The following is a 21,158-nucleotide window of genomic DNA, read 5'->3' on the forward strand; positions in this document are numbered from 1 at the left end:
ACTTTTACTTTGTATACTGAGTCAGTTTGTCAAGCCACCAGCATTTACAACTCCTGCCTGCTTCAGATGGTAGAAATATGACAATGTGTCCGAGGGCTGATGTAAGTAAGGGGAAATTATATTTATTCGCTAAGATTAAGTCTAGAAGAAAGGCACCATGAAAGAAAGATGAATTTTTAAACACATACAAAGGGAGAGATTTATTGCTCATGGTGACACATAAATCGACCAGTGACTGACTGTGATACACAAGGATAATGAGACAAGTCCAGTGCTGTATCCTTCTTCATATTTAACTAGCCATTCTAAATGTACAGTGTGTTTTATTTTGTTTTCAGGGAATTTTGCTTACTCTATATGAATAATTGATCTGAAATTCAAAATCCTTCTGGGACTATCTTTATTGAAATACAAACGTCCCATTGACTTTGGCAGCAGCCCCATATGTAAGTTGACAACAGCTGTGGACTTTAAAAATCATCATGTTGTAGTTTACTCAGGTAAAAGTGGTCTTAGTAAAACATATAGCAATCCTATATAGAGATTTTGTCTTTCTAAACTCACTAATAGTTTTCTAATATCCTGCACTCTGATACAAATGAGTCATGAAAATGACTTGGGTTTCTTAAGAAACAAGTATTGAACTGGGTGTTGTTACCTATTGCACCTGAGAAAATTAGGTTATGCCTAAAGTAAAATGATTAAGATGAGGTAGACTATTTATCTGGAGAAAGGCTAATTTTGAAGAAAGTGTTGTGAAAACTTACTTAAAGTATGTCTCTATATTTGTGGGTATATGTTATTGTAATTATGTTTTTTTATAACTAAAAGTTATAGTTAAGCTCCTTTGTTTTATTCACATGGTAGTTGATGATCTTCATTATATTAATTCTTCCATTTATAAATCGTGACAATTTATATATTATTATGGTTCCTTGTAGCTGTAGGACTATGCTAAGGGCTCAAGAAAGGCTCTCCAGACTAACAGCTGAGGTATGACGCCACATTCACCGATGATGGGGTGAAGCCCCTCACTGAGTTACTTGTCTGGGCTTTAAATCACAAGACAGAAACCTCAGCACACAACACTTTTTACAAGGTATGAACAAATACATAATGTCTGTTCTATCAAAGACTTCTATTCATGGCAGAGTTTGCCAAATGGAGCGTGCTAATGTTTGCAAACTGACTGATATTGATAATTTGAAATGAGTGATGGGAAATGTACTGTTTTATCTCATTAACCTTTGCTGTCAGGGATTGTGCAGAGCTATAGGCATCAAACAGTTCCCTTTGCCTGGGGGACACAGGAGGTAATAACTAAAATGTAATCCCATGTTTTTAGTACTGAGGTCCTTATTTTCTCAATATGATGCTGACCATCTTTTCTTAACATGAAAAATATAAGCACGAATATTCAGCTATATCAGCTATTATTTAAGCTGTCATTGCATGTATGAAGCCTGATTGACCAAGACTATTCAAAATCTGGGCATGTATTTACCCTTACTAAAAAAACTCTTTTTTTATGGCCACTGGACAGCAGCTTTCTTGACCTATTCAGCAAAAATTCATTTTATTTCTGATGTTAACTTGCTGTTGTCTTTTGGAATTTATGTCACTTTCTGTAGAAAAATGTATGCAGAATTAAGGTCAGATTTGGTACTAAGTCTTTTGCCAGTCAAAATATAAAGCATTTGAAATGAGTAGTTCTGTATCTGATTTTTTTTTTAAGAGATTATGAGGAAAAAAGCTTTGTTTCCAATTGTTTCAGAAATTGAGTATTCCTAAAAATCAGAACAGAAATAAAGCCTGATTCATTATTGACCTCGATGTTTTACAATTTAGTTAATAAGAAAACACTTCAAAAGCTGTCTCATTTCATAGTGTGCTCACTGAATTGAGAGGGATGTCACTGAAAATTACCCAGGAGAGCTAATTCTCCATTAGACACCAGAGGGTGGCTTCAGCATCACAGGTCTACATGACAGTTGTGAAGCCATCTACTAGCTGTAGTCGTACTTCCAATGACCTAAATCATGTTTGCAAAAATGAAGATACGGTGGTGGTGTTTGAGGAAGGGTGACATGTAGGATTGGTCTGGTTTTCAAAATTTTACTGGTATTTAAGCCTATATTAGCTGTAGGCTGAACTGAAGGCATAGTAAACGCTAATAACTTTACTGTGCATAACTGTAGTCTACAGCTATTGAGATCTATACTGAAAACTGAGATTTGCATGTTGAGATGTGGATTCAGATTGGCTGCACTCATGGTGGAGTGGGGGGGGTCTATTATTTTTACTCTATTTGGTTTGGAAATTATACTTTCAAACTCAGCTTTAGGCTCATCTTTCCCTTAAGTAACATATCTGTAGGCAAAATAACCACAATTAATGACATTAGAAAAAGCAATTTTGGGGTTATTTTCGTAGGTTTTGTTGTTTGGTGGGTGGTTCTGAGGGGGTTGGTGCTTTGGGGTATTTTTTCCTTTAGGCCCAGGGCCCAGTTCTCCAGCTTTGAGCAAAATCTGTCTCTTTATAGCTCAGATATACTGCAAGGTATGCAGGAGGCATCATGACCTTTCCATCCTGTCTACCACTTCTATTTTGCTGTAATTTAATGGGGAGAAAACTAACGGGATTCTGTGGAAATTACTTGAAAAACTTAGAGAAGACAGGGCTGAATCCAGCCAGACAGTACTTCAAAGTGATATTTTCTTCCTTCAGTTCTACAGGATTGTTCAAAAACTGTGTATTAGAAGAATTTGAAAGATGCTTTGGGCTCAATGAGTATCTAGGTAAAGATATTTCTATTAAGCTTTTCCTGTTAAGAGGTGTTCTATACACGACCTACTCAAGGAACTAGGTTGGGGTGGTTTTTGTTAAGCCAGGTTGGCATCCCCATTGGAGGGAGTGTTACCTGCAGTCAGTGAAAAACGCAGCACAAATATCCCTCTGTGGCTTTTTAGAATGAACCTGTGATGGCACCAGTTTGCTCCCATTACTGTCATGAGTCCTTTTGTTGAAGACTAGTTTTTTCCCCTATATGTATGTGTAACTGCTGATGGAGATCAATGGGAGGTTTGTATTAGTGAAGCCTGCAGGACCACAGATCGATAACACTCTTAGTCGGAGGCAGGAGGTACAAAACAGCCTGCCTCCCTTAGATGCTACATGGGTTTCTGGAGGAACATGGGCTGGGCTTCAACCTGTCCAGGACTGCCTCCCGAAACCTTGACAGCTGAGGATACTAGGGATAGGCCAGTTACTTTTGTTTCCTATATATCATGTTATGTGTCTTGTAGGTCCCATACCAGGCTCCTCATTCGTTCAGCTGCAATATATTCCTATTGTGCGATTCGCTCGTGAGGGCAGAGGAATTGATGGAGCTTCTTTTGAGGATCTTGTTTATGATGTCTTTCCATGTCTTCTTGTACTGATGCCGTAGCAAAGAATACACAAAAGGGTCTGAAACAGCTTTGCTGTAAGCTAAGCACTTGGAAATGATTCCCCAGTGGGAGTTGATGTGGACTGCAGAGGATAATTCAACAAGTCTGTGGAAAGAGGGAGGGTAAAAGAGTGAATATTCGCATTTAAAATGTAGAACAGCACAATTGTAAGGCAAAGACGCCCCCAAAACACCAATTTATGCCTGGAATACTGCAAGAAAACAAAAGAATGGCATACTCATGAAAATGAAAATGTAGTCCTCCACTTATGCATTTCTAACACTGCAAATGTAAAGTTGAGGTCTATTCCTATGGATGGGATTACACACCTCCTATCAGAGTGTTTTGGCCTCCAAACTTCAAGGCATCCTTGACTGTATGGTTAGCTGTATATTTACTGAGTCTGGAAGCAGACCTTGGATGTGTTGCCTCCTAACAGGTCCTCTTACTCATTTTCCTCAATAAATGTTGAATTGTTGAAAGAATTTAGTATAAAATGGAATAAATCCAACAGGATATGAGATAGTCTTCAAAAGATCCCATTTATTTGCTGTTAGACTATGCCTTTTGGAGCCTAAAAACTGAGTACAGATCTCTGATGTAGAGCTGGGGTTTCAACTCATCTGTCTCACTCAGGCCATGAAGATATTTGATAAAGGGGCACCCTTCTCTGCAGGCTACTGTACCCTAGCCCTATTTGTACTATGTAGTGAACACCACTGTGGAGATCATAAATATTCTGTGGTAAGCAGGTCAACACTTCACAGAAAGTTTACTGCTGATGAAATAGGTCACACAGCATCTACTCAAAATCATTTCCTACATAACATATCCTCAACCATTACACTTTTAGGCTCTGTGCCAAATTTATCCATACAGACAATGTGTGTTACTTTCTGTAGTGACTCCATGGTTTTCAGTCCTAAAAAGATTTCTTGTTAGACAGTAACATTTCACTTCATTATATATTTTCTTTATTTAATGCTTTTGTGTATTTTTCTAGTGTGTGTCATAAGATCACATTTCTGACAGCTGAAGTTCATCACAGACTTAATATAGCTCTAAAGGGAATGACAGGAATATCATCTCCCCAGATATGTTTCCTGATGACTTTCACACTTAGTGTCACCACTGAATCCATCATGCACACCAAATTTAACCACAAGTATTGTATAAGGTTATTTCTGTATAACCTAAAATGATTTTTGAAATATTGATGCAAAACCACACTTTGAGGGCCACAAAGTGCCATTGCTTGGTCTTATGGGAGTCATATTCCCCTACCATTAGCTGTCTAAAAGTCAAGTATCTAGGCTGAACTTGTGATTTTAGGTCCCCTCTTCAGCATCCAAGAAACACCATCACCAGTGCTATCTGGCTTTCTTAACCAGTCCAGCTCCTAGAGAGTTTGATCCTTTAAACAGTTTGTCTGGGTCACAGGAAAAGCACACAAGGAAAGAAAATGCATCTTTGAGAGATGGCATAATATATCTTGAATTTAAAAGCTACTTTTAAAGGCAAAACCCTTACATCTGCAACAAATACAGCAAGGCAAAACTTTTAACTTATTAGGGGATTTAGGGAGAGAAGGAAGAGCTTTATGTATTCCTCATACCTGCTCTAACACAGAGAGATCACTTTGTACCAGGACAGAGTAAATTTAACAGTGAAATATTGATATCTCCACAAGGTCCTCAGCAGAAGGTGCTGTCAAACTAGCCTGGAAAATACTTCAATTGCTAATGTGTCTTCAGAAAATGCACCATCTCCGAGGTGCATTCTGCAGTATGGTTCTTGCAGCAGCAATGGCAATAGTGTTGGTACTTCAAGCAGTTTAGGGATGAGGATTTTTTCCTTAGTCATTTTGTTCCCATTCCATAAACTTTCACTACATCATGTTTTTTAAAATAGCACTGGCAGATGGTATGGTCTGCCATCTGAGCAGATGGCATTTGAGCATGAGACCATTTGACCATCATTTGAGCATGAAGTGGGACTTAGGAGCCTTAATTTGTTACACCACTGACTCCAAGATTCTGTCTTCTCTCTCCATTCTAGTTTGCCTAGACTGCAAACTCCAAGGCAAAAGCTCTGTATCTCCCTAGATATGTACGCTGGGCTTAGCACCATGGTCTGCACGTAGTGCTGGGGCTTTAGCCACTGTCACAGTATTGGTAATTCTAATACTGAGCATAGTTGTGTGCATTTTGTGCTAGCAATTTATTCGCACTGTGTATCACTTTCATTGGAAGTGAGGTGCACCTGTAAGATGATGCTTTTAGGGGTGGTGACATTAGCCAAAACACTCTTTGGGTTCACAAATGTGTGAGACATTTGAGATGATGAGGCTATGTTACATGAAAATAGTTGGGAATTGCTCTTGCCCCTCCACTAGTACCACTTGTGTCAGCTTCTCACTGTATGCAGCTTTGAGATAGCAAAGAACGGCCATCTGTCCATTTCTCTCTCTTTTCATCTGCACCAAACAAATGATGTCGTTCTTTCAACCTTTCCTTGCATTTCCTGGCTGATATCTTTCTTACAAAGTAGGATCGAAACCCAGACATAATCATCATTTGCTCACACTGCCAGGTGGTCTCATTTAGTGTGATCCCTCTTGTTTAATAAAATGTACTTTCTGACACCCACATTGTTATGATTTAAAATGAGAATTTACTATTTGGAAATTAATCATCTACTGAGTCATATTTGCTTTGTAATCTACCACGAGCCATCTTTGTGATTCTTTGCTTCATATATTCGATGCCTTCTTTGTATTTTGAGTTTCATTGTGTTAAATTTTATCTGGTGGATTTACTTTTTACTGGACGGTTTATAGACGTGAATATGATTGAATTCAATTAAATCCACTGGATGCCTCAAATGACCAAAATATGACAGATTTGTGCCTGAGTCTCTGTCAGTCAGTTCTACAAGATGTTAACAATCTCCATTTAAAGCATACCAAATAGAGCTGCAAGCCTAGACTTACTAATTTTACCTTCACTGACTGATCAGCTAAACCTACACTTTAACGAACACTTTGAAATGTTTTCTTTGATTATGTTCCTAAAGCATCCTTGATATTTACACATTTCACAATTCTTGTGTATTATTTTTGATGGTAAATTACATTTGCAGCTATCAAGCAGCAAATACAGAATTTGTGCAATTCTATTTTGTGTACAAACAAATTTCAGTCTTTCAAGGCACGTCCCGTACTTTATTGCCTCTGAAAGAAGGTTTTGTTTCTCATTTATGAAGGAAATTACATGCATAGCTTCAATATTCTTGAAATGTTTCAGCCAGAAAGAAGACATTTTCAGTGAAGGAGCATTAATATTTCAGTGCTACCTGTAAATTAAATTCTAGAGTTTCAGCTACATAATTTCCTATCTTGCTTCCATAAGCCACTCTTCTGCTGCTGATCTTCAATATCTTTTTATTTCAAACTAAAAGATGCTTTGCTGTGGTACTTGACACTTGATACTTTGATCTCTTATGCAGGTAATACACACTGAAAGCCCTTTATGTACACATGAAGTTAATCACTACTGTAAAATTTTTTCATGAACATGTACATGTCCAGCTGGAAGGCTCCTACAACGGCAAGATACCTGTTATGTATTGCATAAACCTGAGAACTTAACTGAGTTACAGGGAAAACTATGGATAAACCAGTCTTAAAGAAGCTAAAATGTCTCGATGTTCAGGAGCGAAACAAAGCTGGCAGTGTATTTGGAGCTGGTAGATGATGTAGTTCTCACAAGAAGAAACACAGTCCTTTCCTTAAGGATTTGTATCAGCTCTTGCATTCCTAATATTTCTGTCATATTTCAGATTCTTTTTGTCTCCACACAAGTCCCATAGTATCAGAATTATACTTTTATTTGTTTCTATTGTGCTATTGATATGAAGAAGCTGAGCATGAGTTCTATCTTGATGTTTATTTTACTTTATTTTCACTTTGTTGCTTGGTAGACTGAATTCTTTGTATGCTGTGTTGCTAGTGAAAAAGCCCTATTTCAGTAATTGTTTCCTAATACAAACAATGGCATCACAGTTATCATTACCTCATTTACTCTTAGCCAGTTTTGCATCTGAAGTGATGCGTGTATTACAACCAGACAGCTTCTGGGAGGAAGCAGAACCAATTTTGGACTCCTGTAGCTAGGCCTGCAAATCCTGCAAACCATTGCTTTTAGTTGTTCCTGTTCCACACAGCTGCAAGAACCATCTCCCAGCAGAGAGATATGAAGGTAGCAAACAGGACTGGCCAGCTTGTACCAAAAGGTTTTTCCGCCCAGGAGGAAAATTACCTAACATCAGCTGAAGCTTGTGACCAGAAGGCCTCTTTCTTCAGATGTGTCAGCCTAAGATTGCATAGGAAAATCATGTATTTATATGCACTGACAGGCAGGAACATAACTTGCAGAAGAATTCTTAAGCTGTGCCTGCCTGAGCAAGATCTGCATGCAGAAGGCAGGCAACCAATTTAAAAGCATAGTTGCAGTTTGCTTATCCTTGTTCCCCAGAGACGATAAAGAGAATATTAATCTTCTGCCTATCCTCTGTAATCTGAGGACTGGGGTTATGAACTTCTTTCTGATATTACTTCAGGATTTTTAATTCAAGGCCCATTTCCTCGCACATTGACAGCACTTATTAACTTACACATGCAAAGTTCTGTATTTCAATATGAAATACCTGGAATTGGAAATGAATATGAGAAATTGGTATGACTTTAAGTTTTCTTATGCAAAAGCTCCTTGCAGAAAGTGTTTTGAACAATGCTATTGAACTGCATAATGATAAACATAGCAGCAGAAGAGATGTGTACTAATAGAATATTTACAAACCAAGAAACAAGCTATGCCTAGAAATATTTACTATGGGGTAATACAACTGTCATATAGGTAAAGTGGAAACACTGAAGCAAAAAGAATCAGATTCTACTTAAAGTCAGCTACTGAACTAATTAGAAGGGCATTTTCTTGATAAAAGAGGTGCCTAAACTGATTTTTACCTTAATGTAATCTGAAAAACTCTGGTTTATCTAGAGAAGAATTTATCTGGTTAGGGTTATTATCACAATTCTGTGACTGGTTCATGGAATGGCTAGAGACAACTATTAGTTTTTAGTGTGGAAGCAGAAAGATGTTTTATAATAAAAGCTTTGATTTGCTGCTTTCACCCCTCAGTACATGCAGTACTTAAAAGCGCATTTAATTTAAGCGTATTGCTGGTTAGAGTTGGCTGTCCAAATGGGAAGCTGAGCAACAGAGTTCATTAACTGTCTTCTGTTCACTGCCTTGAACTGATTGACTGCCTCCATCTCTGCCTCTACCTACAAAGCACTGGACTTGGTCCAGAAGATAATACTGGCTTACATAATTAAGCTCAAAAGCCTCCTAGTCTCCTTGACTTCAGCACCCTCAGCCATACATGTGAGACATAGGGAAGTCCTAGAACAGTATAGTGTCCAGCAAAGTCTTTCAAGTAGCTAAAGAGGGAATTCCCACCTCTGGCAGCATTCAAGGCCAGGCTGGATGGCACTTGGAGCAAGCTGCTCTAGTGGAAGGTGTCCCTGCCCATGGCAGGATTTGGAACTGGATGAGCTTCAAGGTCCCTTCAACCAAAACCATTCTAGAATTGTATGATTCCATAATTCCCTGTAGCTTGTTGAGCAGAATCCCCCTGATGTTTCAGAACTGAAAAGTCCAGGAAAATGATAGCCTTTACCCTGCCTGACAAATGTTCAAGTCTACCCCTGGGCAGGCAAGCATCTTCATGCATTCAGAAAGCTATATTTTGACTCTTCTCATTGTTGCTCTCTCTGGCAAAGCTATCAGTCCTCAACAGACTGAAGGGGAATATTTAAATGGCCCTTGTATGGACTAAAGAGAGGAGGCTAAGGATTTTTCTAACCCCTCTTCTGTATCTTAAGTTAACTGGGAAACAAATTAGGATGCCACAGAGTTAAGAGAAGGTGAAGGAGGTGGTGCCTGTTTCCTGGGCTGAGATGCCTATGGAGGAGCACAAAAATACTTCTGACAGTTCTGGTTAGAGCACTCGGCGTCACTCAGGATGAAGCTGCCAGCTATTCTGGGACTGTGACGATTCTCATTAAGTTCAGAGACCCAGCATAAAATGAAAATTAACCATTTGCACTGCGACAGATACTTCAATATCTTATAACCTGAGAACTAAAGTTAAATGTGCATAATTATTAATCCTCTCATACTCTTTCAGAGTGTGTGGTACAGTGTCTTTTTGTGACTACTAAGCGAAAGTGAAGGTAAATCTAGTAACACTGTTACAAATGTATTTCCAACATTGTTATAAATAAACAGCATGAATCAATTACCTATCATTATCATGAACATAAAACCAATGTGACATGCAGGTTTCTATTTTTACTAAGAGATTGCAATACCTTCTTGTGAACAGTTCCGTTAGAAACAGAAATTCAACATATTATGCTGAATTGGAAAAAGTTGAGGTTGGCACATGCCCACTTATATGAAGTCTTAATTCAGCTTTTTTAATGATTATTTATGTTGGATCTGAGTTTGGCTGAAGTCAGCCCCAATAATTTCTATTTGATAGCATTGGAACAGGAGATACTTTAAAAATATTCTTTTCTTTTTCTATTCTGCATAGCAGCATTTCAGTTTTTCCAGAGTCTTCTAATAAGGAATTCAAGTTGTAAATTTTCTTCAACAACTAGATAACACTTTTCTGGATACACTCACTTTCCAATACTTTATGTTTCATAGGAGTAATTTTGTGTTTCCCACAGGAGCCATTCCCAAAGATAAACTAGCAGATAGATAGATATCTGACCATAAATCACAGGATTTTTCTTTAGCCTTATAACAGAACAGCTTTGATATTTGATGTTTATGACTAATAAACTCTATCCAGCCAGACAAAACTATCATTTAAGTCTGTGGACCATGTTTTCACCTCAGTTGGATCTTGTTGATCAGATTTTTACAGTCTGACATATTCAGACAAGTATCTCTCCCTGAACCAGGGTGGGAATCTGAAGATAGCCCACAAAATCCCATGGGCTGACTTCCTAAATTAGATTACTCCCATGCAACCAACACATTGACTGGGTTGATGGGACAGAGTTTGGTTCACGGACTGCATCAAGATTGTATCACATAAGCACTATGGCGTTTTATATAGGGCTTCTTTAGCTCAGTAAATGCAGTCTCTGTCATAAGAGTTGAAACAGTGCACAACATTTTTACAGGAGACTTGAATCATATTCTGGCTCGGAGTGCCCTACTTCTCTGAGCTAAGAGTGCATCTCAGTACTCTTTTCCAGTATGTAGGTTCACACTTACCTTGTAATTACATAAGGTGCAAAACAAAGTATGAAAGTACCAATAAAGGTACTTATTTTCTTTGTTGCTCGCTGCCTCCTCCTCTTTTGTTCTTCTAGACAACGCTCTCTTACGCTGCGTGACATTCAACACAAACAAGAACATGAATCATAATATCAGGTAGCAGGTTTTAATGGCTTTACTTATGGAATGATGGAAATCAATCTTTCCAGGAACTGTTGTAATCACAGAAGTCAATACCAGGTGCACTGCATTTATGTGGGGCAATACCAAGTATTAATTCATCGTATGATCATCCTACTCTCCAAAAACAATCACTGAGAAATACATGGTTATACATTCATATGCACACACCCCCGTCATATAGGTTTATATATAGTGAAAGTGGTGGTATTCAGCCTTCAATTCAGTTACAGCTCCTTTTTGAATTACTGTAAGCAGTATTTTGAACCCAGAGTTTGCCTCATGTTATTCAGAGACTTGGAAAATATCCAGAGTGGGGTAGGCAGCATGCTACTTCCCTAGAAACAGCAATTCCAACATCACTACCTCAGATAGGAGAAACTTCTCAGCAAGATAAGCAATAAAACACAATGAAATAATAACAGGGGAAAATCATGCTCTCAACATTCAGCCCAACGTTGGAGCAATCACTGTATCCCATAGCTGTGAACTGTGTGGCCATAAATCTTTTGTGCTCTGCCTGTGCTGAATGTTCTGCAAATCTGGGAACCATATAATAAATCCACAGCACTGTGATATTCTGACTGCTCGCCTCACACCAGGCTTGATTCCCAACTAAACAGGTACAAATTAGTCACCCCCTGGGATTTTTTGCTACCTGTGGCATTTTAGGACAAGAGTTTCTCTTTTTGTTCTCCCAGTGATCTCACCAGAGCATCAGAAAAGCTGGTAAGGCCTTTGGTGTGCCAGCTAGGTGATTGGAGCAGGAGCTGAGATCACACTTTCACTGCAGGAAATCTCCTTTGGAATCAGCATATTAGCTTACTACCAGAGTAATAACATCAAAGCTCATCCTCCTTCTCTACCTGCTTGTGTAACTCCTGTGCTTTTTGTGCATTTTGAAGGAAATGGATGCGTTACTCTCTTCACCAGATGGTTAGATTGGATGGGCAGCACTGGTTGTATTTCCCAGAGCACCAGGGCCATCTGTAGCTGAACAAACTCCTTTGGGAAAGGGCAAAACCAAAGCCAGACTGAGTCCTGAAACCCCTCTCTACGCACATAACACTGCTACATGATGACTCATTGCATAGATCTGATGGTAACACAATCACACCTTGGGCAAACTGAAGGGTCTGGCCCATGTGTTGCATTTTGTAACTGCTTACCATCAATCTCTCTGGTTTTATTATAAATTTATAACTGATGAGTCACTGTCAGATTCCACACTTACACATATTAATAGCTAAGAGATTTATGGTCATACTCTTACGTTATTTGCTGTATCTACATATGTTTGATCATCATCTAAACACGTTATGCCCAGAGGATCTCAGTGTGCTTCAGTGATCTCTGTGGCATTGAGTCTTACGTTTTGGTTCTGGTAGGGAAAATGTGCTTCCTTTGCTCTGTTTTTTATATGGTATATAATGGTATACATTGTCAGTACCCGGAGCTGTTATCATGATATGCAAAATGAAATAAATTCTGAAGGAAAAGTTTGTTCTCCTAGAAATAACAAATTGTCTTCCTGTCAGAGAATATGCGTAAGTAGAATGAAAACACATCTAAATGTGTTACATGTTCTGCGTCTGAGTTATTTGCAGCTAGAAATGACAGCTCAGAAGGGAAAAAAGTCCACCTTTGTACTTTCAGTTCTGCAAGAGCTAGAGAACTTGGAGTATTTTTAGGTGCAGACAGATGATCTTTGACAGCTTAACCTAAGTCGTGTGTTATTAAATTCATAGTATCCCAGGCACACAGTGATGTAGGAAAAGCAATCTCCAAAGTAGGTTAAACTGGGGGGGGGGGGTGTGTTAGGGTGTAAAGGTGGCATGGTTTTTGTCTCTAACAGTTTCTCCAGTAACATCTTTTCCTTCCTGGCACACAGAAAACTGTCTTTCAGCCCTGGAGCTCACACATGACTTGGGAAGTCCTGATACTCTTCAACCAGTTTCTTTTGTTCAGCCTTCCCAGGTGTAGCTGATAAACACCACATCACAGGGGAAGGTATTTTATCTCACTTCTTCACATAGACAATGTATGCAGATGAGTACTCTGCTTTTGCACACACTTTCATGCACTAAGATAAGAGCATGCATGTGAGCTCCAGCAGTGACACTAGTAATAGAAGTGGATTATTGACTAAGCTTTTGTTTAAAGATCTTAATATCTTGGAAAATCTTGGAAATATCCCTTTGAAGGTTTGGTATTTTAAACAGCATTTATGAGATACTGGACCTTAGAGATGCATAGAGCTGAATACACCAAAAATATAGTATAGATAATTTGAGTGAAGAAACACATGGGTTAAGCACTTAAGTGGGATCTTGCCCAAACTTCTCACAATGCCAAAGATATCTTGGTCTTAAGAACAAAGTCAAGAAAAAAGCAGTATCCAGTAAAAATGCCTAAGGTAACTTGAAAGGGCAAGTGCCCTCAACATTCACATGAATCTGTGTGGTATTTAGAGGCTTACTCTGTACTCGTCTTGCATGATCTTCAGAAGATCACTCATGCCTTTCCAAGTCACAGGTAATGAAGCCATCTGTCATAATGCCTGTCGCTGGACCCCCTTGCGGGTGGATTCTGAGTCATGGGAAGCAGAAAATTGTCTGTACACATTTCTCAGCCTTGAAACTAGACCGTGCGAGAAGCCAGAGAAGGCAGGGTAGTCTAAGGTGGGACTGCAAACTTAGTTCTCTCACGCCAATTCCCCCAGCATCCATGCCTATGGTGTTAGGCACTATGGTAAACACTGAAACCACCTGTATATATATATATATATCACTTCTGTGATTCAAATGATGCTGTTGCTATCTCAGAGCTTTATGAATGTCACTGACTTCTCCAGGAGACCTTCAGCTTTTGCGTAGCTCTCACAGCAGGGAAGGCTATCTGAGGTCTAGCCCTTTCAGTGGCCGTAGCTGTCCCAGTTAAGGCAACATCACCACAGACCATATCAGCCACCAGTTATGCAGTCTAAAAAGGAAACTAAAACTCTCCTTTCTTAGAGAGAAGCATTAGAATAACCTGATGTGAGAGATAAATAAGAGTTAGTACTATAGGTTATTTGCCTCCTCTGAAGAAAGGAGATATTCCCACAGCCCCATTGAATCCACCCCTCTGTGCAATGACTGCACACATCCTCAAGTTAACCTAGACCAGAAAAAATGCAGAGGAGGGGAAAGAGCACTGAGATCTTTGTCCTTTTCCTAAACTTTGCTGTGCAGTCCAAGCATACTTTAAGCATTAGGCACAATGATTGCTATTTCAAATAGCTCTGGTGGGTTTATGGCACCGTCAGGGAGTAACCACCACATCTCACAGTGCGTGCAGGAGCTAAGACCAGTTGAGGCACAGTTTAGCAGCCAGACAGCACGTAGGGCAGGAGAGTGTTTTTTCCTCTATGTGACTTAGCGAATAAGGGAAGATTTATACAAGTGTTTCTCAAGAACAGTTATAGGAGTTGCCCAAAGTTCTGCTCTGCATACTTGGTCAAGAGAAAGACCAAACAGCTTAAGTGGAGAATTCTGAGCAAATGTTCCTGTTCCTCTAACAGTGTGCTGTCCTGCCCTGATCCTTTCAGATTTATTTGTCTTAGGCTTAGGAATCCCCAAATTATGACCTCTTTTCGAGGACAGCCACATTGCTTTCAGTCCTGAAGCCCTGCTGCTGGCTGGCTGCTAATGGAGAGAGCTGTTCCAGCTTGCAGAGCAAAGGACATCGAAGGGGGATCGGGTGGGATGTTTGGCTTGGGACTGCCCTTTTTGACTGCTCTCAGCTTTCCTTATCTCCAGGCAGACTTCTGCCCCTGTATCAGACACCAAATCTGCATCCCTTCCAGATCCAGACATACCTATTCATGCAGGATTTATAGTTTGTGTCTAATCCCTGATGTGACACTTTGCGCAGTATCCAGGACACATTCATTCCCGTTTGGAACTTGCTTTCAACCTCTTTATTCTCCCAGCCCCCAGAGACTTTTCTCTTCCTCTGTCTAGGCACAAGGGTCTTGCTTAAAGACTGTAATTTGAAGTGAACTTTATACTTCCCTTTGCTTGTCGTATTAACATCACTACTGAAGTCTCTCACTTAGATGTAAGCATAGGCACTTGAGTGTATGCATTTTGCAGATGTTACTCCCTGACAATTCTGCCTTCAGGAAAGATAAAGTTACAGAGGGCATGGCGATAGGGAAACTGCCGGGTGAAGGAGTGGGACACAGCACCCAGCTTCCCAACAGAATTCCAACTGAAGGGACACGTGCAGCCTCTGCCTGCTCCTTCTTAGGGATCCAGCAGTGTTTTGGGCTGACAGTGCCAAAAAATGCAAATCTATGGATTGCTAAATCCACCTTAGGACACAAATGGCAGTGATTTGATCACTGTCTCAAAGGGAAGTGCATGCCCAGCCAAAACTGCCTGTTTGTTTGCTCTGCCCCCCAAACAAGCCCTTAACCACAACAAAAAAGTGTTGCTTCTGCAGCCGGTAAAACAAATACAAGTAAAAGAAACATGCAGAATAGAAACTGACAAGAAGGATGCTTGCTTTCTCCCCCTCCCCATCCCCTGCTGTGACACAAATCAGGCTGTATTTAATATCATACCGAACCCTGTCCTTGCTTCCTCTGCAGCGAAGAGTCTCGCTTGCTGAACACACCGGCACCTTACCTGGGATGAATGTCCACAAGCAGCACCAGGGTCTGCATAGTGATCACATCAATCCGCTTACAGTGAAACCGTGCCACCTTCAGCACTTTTAGATATGTGAAACACAGGACTATAAGGGAGAGGAGGAAGCTGAGGGTGTGAAAGACCCCAGTGAAAATCACAAACTGTGTCCTATCCTCTGGTCTCTTGTTGTACAGGGTGCAGGAGGCATAGAGGTGATGGAAACCCACCCAGGAGAGAGAAGCTGCCACTATCGGGAACGACACTGAGTGCAACCACGTGTAGCTCAGTATGAGAGCAGCATCTCTGTACCTCATTTTGGAGTGATAACTTAGAGGGAAGACCACAGCAATCCACCTGTCAATGCTCAAAGCTGCCATGCTCAACATGGAGTTTGTGGTGAGGAAAGTCTCCAGGAAACCCACAATGTGGCAGATCTGATCTCCTCCTGGTTGACTCTTGTAAATGATCCCAGCCAAGGTCAGGGGCATGTTCAAAACAGTCATCAACAGGTTGCAGAAGGTGAGGTTGAGGATGAACAATCCTGGGACCTGCTTGCGGATGTCAGCGCTGTACAGGAAGCACATCAGCACCAGCACGTTGGCCAGCAGGGCCACGAGCATCAGCACCACCACCACGAAAGCCAGGATCACCTCCCAGATGCTCATGGTGCGTCCAGTCACAGGAGGGACATCTCCGAAACTGCTCCACGTTGGCACCCGGGGAACATGGTGCAAGGTGCACCCACCTCGCCCTCCTCCCCAGCCTGCTCACACTCTTGCATGCCCTCCGTATTTTTAGAAGAGCTGCAGTTTTTGTCTCCAACCTCCCCCTCCTCGCTGCTCCTTTCCACGTCAACGCTTCCCGAGACGTGCACAAAAGCACTGGGAATGCCCATCAAACTGCGAGGAGGGCTTAAAAAATATCAGCAGGACTGAACCACTGTCTCCATTCTGTCCATTGGAAGGAGAGAGGGTTATACTGCTCTGCTGAGATCCCTAATTAGCAGCCCCAAGCTCGCAGGCAATTCACCGAGTGAATTGTGCTCCCCTTCTCTCTTGCTTTCTGTCTGTCTCTGTCTCTGTCTCTTGCTCTTGCTCTCCCCTCCCCTCTCCTCCAACCCTCACTCCCTTCCAGGCTGAATGTAACCTGCTTTTTATGATCACAGATAAAAACCCCATTAATGGATTAAAGCATGCACACTGCTGGTGATTCGCAAACGTGATTATGTCATCCCCACCCCACAACCCCTCCCCTTCTCCTTGCGACTAGACTTTCCTCAAGAGAATCCCATGCTTCCATTTAATTGATTTAGCCATTAATTTGCCAACAGCCGTGTAACCGAATTCCTGCACTCCAGTGTGTTTCCTACGTCTCGGTGCATCACTTTCACAGTTGCTGCTTGCACTCAGCAAGGGGTTTTCGTTTCTCTTCATTAGCTGTGCTCAAAAAGATGAGGGGAAAAATAATGGATGCATTCTGCTACTTCTCTGGAGCTGTCATTAAGCTAACCAGGATGGTTTTACTGCTCGAGTTTAGCACTTTGCAGTCTTATGTCTCCAAGCACAATGTGCAGGAGGAAAGCGATTGCCTCCCCTCCTCCTGTAAAAACAGGGAAAACAAAGCCCCAAATGTCACTGCCCCATGCCCAAGGGCACAGAGCAGGAGAGTGGCAGAGGCAGCAACGGGCTGCTGGTCCTGCTATTCAGTCAGGCTTTCTTCTCCTCAGCAGCCTTCGCTTCTTCCTAATCAAAGCCTCCTTCCCTGCGAGGGTGAGCACCCTGTGAGATCAAAACCAAGCAGCAGCTTGGCAAAGGAAATAGGAATGGGTCTGTATTGCACATAATTAAGTGTTAAAATCAAGTTTGTTTTAAAGGGCAGAGTGGGAACTGTTTTCTGCTTGCCTTTCCTGTCTCTTTAAAACAGTTTTCACTGGGAATGCTGCGAGTTTGTGAGCAATCAGGACAGCTTTCTCATCAAGGCAGCCAAGCCTTAATCCCTGCACAATAACAAGGCAAAAGATACCCTGCAGCACAGCTATTGTGGCTTAGTAAGTGCCTCTGCACGTGTGCAAGAGCTAGATGCTGAGGTGGATTTCTCCTCCGTGCTCGCAGCCCTTGCCAGCACCATGCACGCTCGGTTTCCAGCAGCTCTTCACTGTACTTGGGTTCAGCCACTCAGTAACAGAGCTGTCACCATAGAATAGAATCATAGAATAGTTTGGGTTGGAAAGGACCTTAAGATCATCCAGTTCCAACCCCCCTGCCATGGGCAGGGACACCTCGCTCTAAATCATACCACCCTGCACCATGTCAGAGCATTACATGCTATAGGAAGAGCCTTTCCCTTCCAGTTCTGTTTTGTTTTCTTAAACCAGGCTTTAGAGAGTTAACAGGGACAAAGGACTGTCATGAAAGGCAGATGGGACTCTCTGGGACAGTGTAATGGGGTACAACTGCAAGCTCCCTGTCTCCAAAACATGTTCTCATGCAGGGTGGATGAGAAGCAGGACTCTGGTGTCTGCCAGTCTTTTCTGGAGGCAGTGGTCCAAAGCTACATGAGAATAGCCTGGGGGAAAGCCCTTTAAATAAGAGGAGTCTTTACCCTCTTAGGAGGGGCAGGCTGAGGAGATGAGAGAGAAGATGCAGATCTTCTCTATGACATCAGGCTGAGAGAGCTGGGCTGGGTCAGCCTGGAGAAGACTCCTGAAGGGGAGACCTTAGAGCAGCTCCAGTGCCTAAAGGGGCTGCAGGAAACCTGGAGAGGGGCTTGGGACAAGGGCCTGTAGGGACAGGCCAAGGGGAATGGCTTGAACCTGCCAGAGGGGAGACTGAGCTGAGCTCTTAGGCAGAAGCTCTTCCCTGTGAGGGTGCTGAGGCGCTGGCACAGGGTGCCCAGAGAAGCTGTGGCTGCCCCATCCCTGGCAGTGCTCAAGGCCAGGTTGGACACAGGGGCTTGGAGCAAGCTGCGCTAGTGGAAGGTGTCCCTGCCAGTGGCAGGAAGGGTTGGAATTAGATGATTTTAAGATCCCTTCTCCTTAGATAGGAAACATCAGTCCTGGTTGAGAACGGCATCCCAGCATCATCAGCCTGAGCAAGCTCTCCATGTTACAGTACCTATCCTGATGCCAGCTCAAAGCTCAGCAAGCAAATACAACTGCCAGCCCTAGGAAGAAACCTGGGAAGAGCTGGGAGACAAGAAGAAAAATGTGGCAAGACTTGCTGGGAGACTAGGAAGGACAGTGAAAAAGGAGAAAACTTGGTGGCATGCGGGAGGGAGGCAGGTACTCTGTGACAGTGGTAGAGGGGAACCTCATACCCACTCAGTGTCAGTGACTGCTCCTTCCCATGCTCAGCCTTCTCCTTGGCTCAAATCAATCCTGCGAGGCTCCCAGCTGCACAAATCGTTCAAGACCCTGCAGCACAGCATGGGGTAATTTAGCCATTTATCCTGCCTTGTAACACACAAGGCTATGGGTTTATCAGGATGTTTCCTGAAGCACCATGCTGTTTTCCCTTTAGTGAGCTGTGGTGCCTCATGGATTCAAAAGCTCTGCTCGAGAGTAAACCCCTGGTGTGACAGGAGGTCTGGTGTCAGTGTCAAGCCTGGCTGACAGGGAGGGGGGAAATTTGTGTCTGGAGAGAGATTAAGGACAGCAGTCAGGAAAAGAGGATTCTCCCCAAATGATGGGTAGATGTGAAATAATAGGAGGCAGAATGAGATAGTTCAGTGAAGCAATGATGGAATTTGAAAGGTCAGATTTGGGAGTGGCAGGGGATTGACATCGTAGTGGATTTGCCATGAGTGGGCCAAAGTGGAGCTGGTGTTGTGGAGAAAATGGAGGACAAGGGGTAATAGTGGACAGGGCAGGAGAAGCTGGCAGGACCGTGGACTGGCCCCATTGGATCTCATTACCAGGGAGTGGAGAAGCATGCAGGAGTGGATAGCTGCAGAACAGTCACTGTATCCTCTGCACAGTGTCTGAGCTCCTTCTTCCAAGACCTGAAATCTCCCCTCCTTTCACCTGGACGTTTTTCCCCCATAATTTAATAGGGTGCTACTGCCATTCATATCATTGTAGGAAAGCTAAATTAAAGCAGCAAGTTGGCAGGTACTTTGGTAATTGTTGGCCTAAATGAATGAAGCATTCCTAGTCCTATGCTTCACAGTTTATGGATTGCTTTTCTTATCAAGCTATTCTGTGTTACACAAGTTTCTCAGGTAAAGAAAACATTGCTTTCAGTAAGGTTAAACTCCCTGTTTACAGGAAAAATGTAGCAGCTAAAAAGGGTTTAAATTAACAATCAACTGAAAGAGCTTTCTAGATTTCAGGAGAAAGCTGAAGTTTTCTATGATTCTCTTTATGACTGATTTGAGTCTCAGTACGTATGTCTAATTTTAAAGGCCCAAGTGATTTACACAATTGATTCCCCTGGTGGTAGCCCCTGCAGGAGATATCTACTGAATGCTTCTGGACTTATCTATCATGCTTACATAAGGAATCATGATGGACCCATCAAATATGGGTGAATTTTATGATTTATTTTATCCACAAATGACTGGTTTTAGAAGGCTCACACAGATCTCTTGAAAACTTTTACAACAGCCTATAGCTAATGGATTTATGGCCAACATACCACATGCATACCAGATCACCTTAACGAAGCTATGATGTGTGCTATTATTGTACCAAACAGGAAGAATATACTTGAGTAATATGGTTTAGAGCAAGGTGTCCCTGCCCATGGCAGGTGGGTTGTAACTTGATGATCTTACGGTCCTTTCCAACCCTAACTATTCTATGATTCTATGAATATGAAACTCCTCTAGATAAGAGATTAATTTACTACTCTCCATGCAGTAATCTTCATTACATTTTTTTCTATATTTGGAAATGGACAAAGGCATAAAGCTGATTAAAGCTTCAGTATTTTGGGTTGACCTTTCAGTTTCAGAAAAGCTATGACACGCGAATGGAAGATTCGTCTTTGCTGGAGTGTTCATGAAGGGAAAGCCATTCTCCGCATGTTGTCCCACTGAGATGATGAAATAGCTATTTGGGATAAATTACATTTTCAAAGTTATGTCCTAAGTGTCCTAGATAGGAGGCTATTCTGATGACCTAACTAAAAGATCTAAGACACTCATTTCATAGGAAACTGATGTTTACGGCTTTGCACCACTAAGAAAACTACTTGGAAATCTAACCTGAAGATGCCTTTGAGATCTGATGCATTTCCTTTGTACTGAAGCTTGCAGCTCTCCAATTTTTCTCTGTTAAAATTAGGGGATCTCAATTTCATGCTTTCACTGTGCGTCTCTTCTCCTATTGTCTCACCTTCCTCCTTTGATCAGCAGTATACAAACTTTACAGAACTTTCACAACAAGAGTATTGACACATGGAAGAGTTTGTTTCTCCCTTATCTGTGTCTTAGCCAGTTCAAAGACAATCAATTTCCCCCAGGAAACCAGTGTGCCAGCAAACAGCCCATGG

General features: G+C 41.7%; 1 protein-coding gene and 1 long non-coding RNA gene across 3 annotated transcripts; one reads left to right on the forward strand and one right to left on the reverse strand.

Moving 5' to 3' along the window:
• The first annotated feature begins 728 nt into the window (after positions 1 to 728).
• LOC133218070 (uncharacterized) lies at positions 729 to 3,437 on the forward strand. The gene is made up of 3 exons (XR_009727045.1): positions 729 to 1,099; positions 2,728 to 2,798; positions 3,306 to 3,437. It is a non-coding gene; the product is annotated as an uncharacterized LOC133218070 (long non-coding RNA).
• Positions 1,045 to 16,753, reverse strand: GPR26 (G protein-coupled receptor 26). 2 transcript variants are annotated; one of them, XM_061364135.1, is made up of 3 exons: positions 15,664 to 16,753; positions 10,808 to 10,921; positions 1,045 to 3,554 (listed from the first exon to the last, which is right to left on the reverse strand). In XM_061364135.1, the coding sequence occupies exons 1-3, from the start codon at positions 16,329 to 16,331 to the stop codon at positions 3,323 to 3,325; spliced, it is 1,014 nt and encodes a 337-aa protein (XP_061220119.1). In that variant the 5' UTR covers positions 16,332 to 16,753; the 3' UTR covers positions 1,045 to 3,322. The 2 variants fall into 2 exon arrangements, with proteins under 2 accessions (XP_061220119.1, XP_061220121.1); XM_061364137.1 differs by lacking the exon at positions 10,808 to 10,921.
• Positions 16,754 to 21,158: the final 4,405 nt, after the last annotated feature.

The sequence above is a fragment of the Neopsephotus bourkii genome, unplaced genomic scaffold (genome assembly GCF_033783945.1).
Source record: "Neopsephotus bourkii isolate Nb327-2 ecotype Australia unplaced genomic scaffold, CSIRO-AGI_Nbou_v1 NB_1189, whole genome shotgun sequence".
NCBI lineage: Eukaryota > Metazoa > Chordata > Aves > Psittaciformes > Psittacidae > Neopsephotus > Neopsephotus bourkii.